General features: G+C 46.3%; 1 protein-coding gene across 1 annotated transcript in view; it reads right to left on the minus strand.

Moving 5' to 3' along the window:
- Positions 1–2,549, minus strand: part of POU2AF3 (POU class 2 homeobox associating factor 3) — a 39,572-nt gene extending 37,023 nt beyond the window's left edge. Inside the window, 1 exon segment of the mRNA XM_075840807.1 lies at positions 2,516–2,549. Within this exon segment, the coding sequence (XP_075696922.1) occupies positions 2,516–2,549 (34 nt within the window).
- Positions 2,550–9,016: the final 6,467 nt, after the last annotated feature.

Genomic DNA, 9,016 nt, shown 5'->3' on the forward strand with positions numbered 1-9,016 from the left:
ACGAATATTTCTTCCTTTTGGAGAATTCTCTGGTTTGACTGATATAAGCTGATTTACATTCTTTGTAATGCTAAAATTCTAGCCTGAAGGTCTATTGGAAAGCAGCTGTATCTGTTTTCAGTGGAAAATAATTTTCATGTTTTGAAGATGTTCAGGTTCCCCAGATCCACTATATTTGCACTTGCTCATACAAATCTTTTCTACTTTTATTTTCATTCAACATGGTGTTAGAGGCTGTCCACAGTTTTGTGATAGAGGCATCACATCATCTCAGATCTCCTTTCAACTACAGACAGGAATATGTAAAGGATTGCCGCACAATTAAATATTGCATTTCTCTGTTAGATCACGGAAAACATAAACCTTTTTCAATTGTGATAATTTTGAAAAAAATCATCCATTGTTTAAATATTGCTGTTACATACTTGTTATGGTGCCCCCTGGTATTCTTTTCCTTCCTTTTCATAATGTCTACCTAACGTTTCCACTGAAGGTGGTCACGCATGCCCAGAAGCTCATTCCAACTGCCCGGATCCCACTATGGCGGGTGGCGGGGTGATTCCTGGTATTGGTCAGACCAGCCATTAAGAATCTGTGCACTAGAAGCAGCTTTTTCTCACAAGCACTTAACACATTAGGTGGACTTTCTGAGAAGGAATCAAAAGGACATCAGGGGGCACCATAACAAGTATATAACAGCAACATCTACACATAAGCTTTTTTTTATGATTCCAAATGAAAATTGTTTGTTATGCAGGATATTACAGAGAAATATAATATTTAATTATGGGACCACCCGTTCAAGGCCCCATGCACACGAACGTGCTATTGCGGCCGCAATTCCCACGAAAATCCACGGGAGAAATGCGGCCCCATTCATTTCTTTGGGGCCATGCACACGACCGTGGTTTGCATGGTCCGTGCATGGCCCAGGAGCCTGGACCGCAGAAAGAACGTACATGTTTTATTACGGCCGTGTTCTGCGATCCACGCCCATAGAAAATAATAGACACAGCCATGTGCACGGCCCGCGATTTGCGGGTGGCTCGCGGGTGACACTCAGTGGCTGGCTGACCCGAAAATCATGGGCGTGCACATGGCTACAGTCGTGTGCATGAGGCCTAAGAATTATCTTCTCCCAATTCTGGCTTTGCCGCAAAATGAACAGATCTGCAAGGGTTCTGTGACACTACACAGCACCCACTACTTTGCAAATCTTTTTGGAACAGCACTCATCCAGGACGACGGTTACTGTATCGAACGTCTCATCCAGAGACCATCTTTCTGGATGTGCGCTAATGTAGCTCTCACACAGCATTTACATGCGTTTTCAGTTGCATTTTTTTTGGGGGGTTGCATCTAACGGTATGTTCCCACAGTTAAGAAAATACGGCTGAAAATACGAAGCTGTTTTCAAGGGAAAACAGCTCCTGATTTTCAGCCGTTTTTTTAATCAAACAAGCGTTTTTCGTGGCGTTTTTTATGGCCGTTTTTGGAGCTGTTTTTGTATTGAGTCAATGAAAAACGGCTCGAAAAACGGCTCAAGAAGTGACATGCACTTCTTTTTACGGGGCATCTTTTTACATGCTGTATTTTGAAAATGAGGCGTAAAAAACGCCCCGTCGGAAATGAACGCCGTATTTCCCATTGAAATCAATGGGCAGATGTTTGTAGGCTTTCTGCTTCCGATTTTTTGGCTGCTTTTCAGGACGTTTGCGGCCCAAAAATGGCTGAAAATAGCTTGTGTGAACATACCCTTAGAGAGCTCAGCTACACACTTTTTCAAAGTAAAGCATTCTCTAGGTATGCTGTTTTTACTGTAATTTTTTTCCGTAGTCTTCTTTATAGGACTTCATAAACGCCTGTACAAAATTTCACAAAATAAAAAATGCCACCAAAAAGGCATATAAAATTGCCATTAAAAACTCAACTGCATGGCATTTATTACATGCTTTTTAAAATGCTAGATAAAAAAGTGTGTGAACGAGGCCTAAAATGGGCTGCAAAGTGAAGTCCCATTATACTGTTGTTTTAGTCTAAAATATAACAAAATTGTAAAAGCAACAATTTCCCAATATAATGTTATTATCAGAGTTGAGCCTCCTTGGGTATCGGAGACTTGTTCCAACAATAAGGGCCCTTTTATACCGACTAATTATCGGGCAAACGAGCGTTCACAGAACACTTGTTCCCGATCATTGCCCTGTGTAAACAGGGCAACGATGATCCGATGACTGAGCAAACGCTCGATCATCTGCTGATCATATCATTTTAAAAGTGTAAAATATTATCGTTGTCGGCAGCACATCTCCCTGTGTAAACAGGGGGACGCGCCTCCGTCATGATAGAAATGTATGGGGATGAGTGATCGTAGTAACAACCGCTCGTCCCCATCCATAGCTCCTTGTGAAAGGAGCAAACGAGCGCCGATCAACGAGCGCTGATCTGCACTCGTTTACACAGGTCGGGCCATGTAAGACCACCTTTACATGCTATTCATCTCCCTTGCTCTTACCTTGGTGAACCATCAGGAGAATAACATCAGCCATTAAGGGCATGGCCAGACGTGGCGGATTTCCTCTTGAATTCCGCAGCGGACACTGCGCAGCGTTAATCCGCAGCGGAGCCGTTTCTCCATTGACTTCCACTTCTAATTAGCAGTGTTCGTTTAGACGATGCGTAAAATTCCGCTGCGGAGCATAGGCTGCGGTGCGGAATTTGGTGTCCGTAGCATGCAATGGCTGTTGCGGAGTTGTGGCGGACTGCTTGCGGACTCATGGCGGAATTTCTCCATTGACTTCAATGGAGATTCTAAATTCCGCAATGAAGTCCGCAGCTGTCATGCACATGTTATGTGTGCTGCGGATGCGTCTTGCTTTTTTGACATGACATTTCTTCATTCTGGCTGGACCTATGTATTTCTAGGTCTACAGCCAGACTGAGGAAGTCAATGGGGCTCCTGTAATTACGGGAGCGTTGCTAGGAGACGTCAGTAAATAGTCACTGTCCAGGGTGCTGAAAGAGTTAAGCGATCAGCAGTAACTGTTTCTGCACCCTGGACAGTGACTTCCGATCACAATATACAGCAACCTGTAAAAAAAATAGAAGTTCCTACTTACAAAGAACTCCCTGCTTCTTCCTCCAGTCCGGCCTCCCGGGATGACGTTTCAGTCCAAGTGACGGCTGCAGCCAATCACAGGCCAATCACAGTCTGCAGCGGTCACATGGACTGCCACGTCATCCAGGGAGGTCGGGCTGGATGGCGAAAGAGGGACGCGTCACCAAGACAACGGCCGGGTAAGTATGAATTTATTTTTACTTTTACTAGGGAAAGGGCTGTCCCTTCTCTCCTGCACTGATAGAGAGAAGGGAAGCCCTCTTCCCCTCAGTACGCAATGGATAGTCCGCATCAATTTAATGCCCATTTTAAACAAAGCCGCAACAGAATCTGCAACGCAGATTCTGTGCGGCATTGATGCGGACAGTGGCGGAAAAACTCTGCCACGTCTGGGCATGCCCTTATAAGATATTGTTCTGATTCTTGGACTGTAACGAGCCACGCACCTGTATATCCATCACATGACCGGGACAGATTTTTATCTTATGGAAGTAAATAATAAAGGTTCCTAATAAATGACTGCAAGCAGAGATGTTGAAAACCATGGGGATTTAATACAGAAAATATATTGGAAAATAGTATAACGTTTCATTATGCAAAGACTAATCTTAATTTGTAGAAAGCTGGCAACCCCTTTGATTGTTACATCTATGATACTAAAACAATTGCCGAACGGACCTGCAGGCTGGTGAGTATGTTCCCCTATCCTTCCTGCTTCCCATCCCCCTGACCCCATTTGTAGATTGTATAAAGTTGGTTAAAAAGTTTGTTGGTATTTTTTCGTATTCCTAGCGTTTTTTTGCTGCGATTTTCGTAATCGCGGCAAAAATGGCGCAGTTTTGCCGCGATTATATAAAAATCAAGTCACGTTTTTTGCCGCGATTTTGCAAAAATGGTGGCAAAAAAATGGGATTTCACCGCACTGTGTAACTAGACTAAGGCCTTATTCAGACGGCCGCGTTCGGTCCGTGACATACGGAGCGTGTATCGGCTGTATCTCACAGGCTGAGCACAATTCATGGAGCCGGACTCCTAGCATCATAGTTATCAGTGTTGCTGGGAGTCCCTGCCTCTCCGCGGGAATACTGTCCCATACGGTAATGATGCTTTCAGTACGGGATCGGGGGACAGTATTCCCACGGGAGGGGAGGGACTATGATCATAGATAACTGTGATGCTAGAAACCCGGCTCCCTGAACTGTGGTCGGTCCGGGAAATATGGCGGTTACACGCTCCGTATTTCACAAACCGAACATGGACGTCTGAATAAGGCCACTTACTTGCCTCCTGTTTTTGGTGCGGATTGCGCCCTGAAAATTCACTACAAATTACAATATAAGGCCTTATTCACACGAACGTGTTATACGTCCGTGATACTTATTACGTCGCACGGACTTATGTTAGTGAATGGGGCCGTTCAGAGTGTCAGTGAATTTCACGCAGCGTATGTGTGCTGCGTAAAACTCACGACATGTCCTATACTTGCCCGTGTTTCGCGTAGCACGCACCCATTGAAGTCATTGGGTGCGTGCAAATCGCGCACGGCACACGGAAGCACTTCCGGGTAACACGCGTGATTTGCGCTACAGTAGGTAAAGAAGTGAAGGGAAACATAATAGCCCCCCCTTCTTTACTGCTTCGTAACATAAAAACAGAGTGTCATAATGATGCCGGCTGCGCGAAAAGCACGCAGCCACGCACCATATGCTGAAGACACACGGACCCTTTGCTCGGCAAAATGCAGCGTTTTTTGCGCGTGCAAAATGGACACGTTCGTGTGAATAAAGCCTAAGGCGATATTCAGACCAACGTGTGTGAAATCAGACGTGAAGAACGGCCGATTTGCAGCCGTGCGGAACCCGTTTTCACACATCCCTCATAGACTTGAGTCTATTGAGGGATCCGTGAAAACGCACAAAAATAGGACATGTCCTATTTTTTTACAGGCCCTTCACACGGTCTGTTAGAACAACGACCGTGTGAATAACCCCAAAGAAATACCTGCAGCCGTGTGACGGCCATTAAAAAAAACGTCCTTCACATGGACGGTTAACACGTTAGTCTGAATAAGCCCTAACTCGAGTGAATGCGGTTTGTCAGAACGTCACGCACGTGCAGCATTTCACCCCACAAATATTTTTTTTTCAGCTTCCCAGTACATTATGCGGTACAATAAATGGTGCCATGAAAAACGACAACTTGTACCGCAAAAAACAAGCCCTCAAGTAAAAAAAATTATAGCTTTTGGAAGGTGGAGAGGAAAAAACAAAAGTTAGAATCCAAAAAATGGCTGAGGAGGGAAGGGGTTAAATAAGCTGCATGCCTATTAGCCCTTATTCACACAACAGGGTTTCCCGGCCGGGTGACGGCCGTTCATAAATTGTCTGCAGTAGGAACAATAGACCCCTAAAGGGCTATTCACACGACCAATTTTTTTGACGGCCCGGGAAAACCGGCCGTCAAAAAATGGGACATGCCCTATTTTCGGCCGTTTACCCGGCCGCCCGGCTCCCATAGAAGTCTATGGGGCCGGGTAATACACGGCCATCACCGGAATGTGTCCCGAGTGATGGCCGTGTCTACCGTCGCTCGCTCTCTCCTCCTCACAGCGCAGAGTGCATGTTAGGAGGAGGAGTGTATCTCATTCAGAAGAAGCGCTGTATGCTGGAGGTAACACTGTGGGGGTACTGCTGTAGCGACGTCCCTGCTCTGCTATGTGCAGGGGTACTGTGTGGCAGGGCTGGGGTGTACAGCAGGTGGAAGGAGGCGCTGCGCTGGCTCCCTTCCCAAATCGCCCTGGCCCGGCGAATCAGCCTCCTTTCTGCCCTGGCGCTTCTTCAGGCATCGCTACAGCTATAGCAGCCATAGCGGCTGCTAGCGGCGACACCTACCATGGCCGATGGTGCCGCTAGCAGCTGCTGCGGCTGCTACTGCTGTAGCTTCGTCCCTGCTCTGCTATGTGCTAGCCCCACTTTAGCTCCCTGAAGGAGCGGAATCCCTGTGTGTTAGGGGATTCCGCTCCTGGACAGAGCGCTTGATGTCTCTGTCCATATCTGGGCAGTGACATCAGGGGAAACTCCTGAAGCGGAATCCCCGAATACTCTGTGACCGGGGATTCCACACCAGGAGAAGCCAGTAACGTTCAGTGTCCATAAATGGGCACAGACGACAGGGGCTTTTCCTGAAGTGGAATCACCGTCCACATGGGGATTCCCCTTCAGGAGTTGCTCCTGATGTCACTGTCCAGATATGCCCGGCCCGCAACGGATGCAAAACTAATGCAAACCGGCCGGGAAAAACGGCCGATTTCATCGGCCGACAATCGGGCTCGGGCGGGACCCTGTCGTGTGAATAAGGCCTTAGGGTATGTTCACACAATTAGCAAAAACAGTCTGAAAATACAGAGATATTCAAGGGAAAACAGCTCCTGATTTTCAGAAGTTTTTTTAAGCAAACTCGTGTTTTTCGCTGTGTTTTTTACGGCCGTTTTTGGAGCTGTTTTTCTATAGAGTCAATGAAAAACGGCTCCAGAAATGTCTGAAGAAGTGACCTGCACTTCTTTTTCGCGGCCGTTTTTTTACGCGGCCGTTGTAAAAAGAACGGCCCATCGGAACACAACGCCATTTTTTTCTCATTAAAATCAATGGGCAGATGTTTGGAGGCGTTCTGCTTCTGATATTTCAGACGTTTACGGCCAGAAAAATGGCCGAAAATAATCTGTATGAACATACCCTAATGTTGCAGAATTGTAACGTATTTCATCCTTTACAATGTAAAGGGTTAATTTGCTGTAAATCCCCAGCAAATTCTGTAACGCACACATTGAGGAATTTGGTGCACAAAATCCGTATCAAAACCGCAGGTATATCCGCAGGTAAAATCTGCACGTAATAGTGTGTTTTTTTATACGTTTTTAGGTGCGGTTTTTACATTTTGATGCGGAAATAGGTGCAGGTTTTATGCTGCAAATTTTTTTATTATTTTTTAAACTAGTCAGAAACAATCCGCAAGCGGAAAACGCAAGATAAAGTGACATGTAGGATATTTTCAAATACGCACCGCAGGTACATTTTTGTGCAGAAAATGCGACATGTAGATGAGATTTCTTGATCTCATTTACTTTGCTGGTCCTGTATTACACTGCGGATTTGCCGCAAGAAAATACCCGCGACAAATTTGCACGTAATAAGTATAGAGTGCATTTGGCCTAACAGAGTTTTTTTTTAACTCCCCCTAAGGCCCCAATCACACATGTTGGATTTGATACGGATTCCGATGACATGTCGATGATTCTGCATCCCATGCATGTGAGGTTTCCGCAACCCAGTTCACATGCAGTGAAAAATTTTCCACGTGTATTTTTGTCCGCACCATGAAAATAAATCCACCACAGCAATAAGTAGCGTGCGACTTATATTACATGGAAAACCCGAGGATGAGCAACTTTGAATGACAATGGGACTTAGGCCTTGTTCACACAGCTTTTTGCAGGCAGAAAAATCTGCCTTGAAATTCCTTCAGGTTTTCTCTGCCTCCCATTGATGTCAATGGGAGGTCAGGGACGGAAATACCTGAAGAAAGGGCATGTCGCGTCTATCTCGCGGGAAAAAAACGCCTTCGCCTCCCGTTGAAATCAATAGGAGGCGATTTCGAACGTTTTTTGCCGCGGTTTCCGCTGAAAAATATGTGGCAAAAAAACTCTGTGTGAACAGGGCCTTATTCTCATGCGGATCTGCTACACGCTTGTAGCATCTGTGCCAGGAATCAAAGGGAAAGCCTCCGATTTTTGCAAAACACATTGAAATTTAATGGCAACGTAAGAGCGGAGCAATAGTGCTCCTTACATCCTCACAAGCGCTTCCCCCTCCCTTAAGGCCCCTTCACATCGTGTTGTTGCCCTAAGTTTATCGTGTAGTCAGGAAATCTCCTACCTTACAGTATAAACAACGTAGACGATAATTCACAGGGCTCCATTATGTCCCTTTAGCCTCCGTCGGGCTGGTGGACGTCGGTTTACCTTCTTTTTGAAGGATGAAATGTAAACTTTGTTATTCCAGAGTCCCCAGGCAGCATCACAAGTGATCTACCCGTGGACTTTGTCCCTGGGAAAGCTCCTGACATCACTGTCCATATATGTAAAGTGACATCAGGGGATTCTCCAGGGCCGGAATCCCTGGCCAGAATGTTGCTGACGCTCCGGCCGTGTATTCAGGCTTTGTGCAGCTTCGGACGTCACTTTATGTATATGGACATCAGGAGCAGCGCCATAGTCCCTGGGCAGAGCGCTAGTAGAAGGCTCCAGCCCTGTTCATGGACAGTGACTTCAGTAGTTTCCCCTGGGCCATTCCCCAGGCGACGTATCCCACTATATGCCATACAGTCGGATACGTTTTAGCTAAATAGATCAAAATCCGGAGCATTAACTGGTCACTGCTGGCTCCATGGTTTCCTTCACTGTAATTGACATCAGCACCAAAACCATTTAATGCGTATAACGTACAAACGTGAGCGCCACACTTTCCGTTGCCCACCCCCGGTAATGAAGGGGGGGGGGGGCCCAGACATCATGGCTGTATGGGGCCCAGAAATTCCTGATGGCGGCCCTGACTACCGATCACAATATACATCAACCTGTAAAAAAAATAGAAGTTCATACTTACCGAGAACTCCCTGCTTCTGTCTCCAGTCCGGCTTCCAAGGATGACGTTTCAGTCTAAGTGACGGCTGCAGCCAATCACAGGCTGCAGCGGTCACATGGACTGCCGCGTCATCCAGGGAGGTCGGGCTGGATGCCGAAAGAGGGACGCGTCACCAAGACAACGGCCGGTAAGTATGAAATTCGTTTACTTTCACTAGGGAAAGGGCTGTCCCTTCTCTCTATCCTGCACTGATAGAGAG

The sequence above is a fragment of the Rhinoderma darwinii genome, chromosome 10, assembly GCF_050947455.1.
Source record: "Rhinoderma darwinii isolate aRhiDar2 chromosome 10, aRhiDar2.hap1, whole genome shotgun sequence".
Classification (NCBI taxonomy): Eukaryota; Metazoa; Chordata; class Amphibia; order Anura; family Rhinodermatidae; genus Rhinoderma; species Rhinoderma darwinii.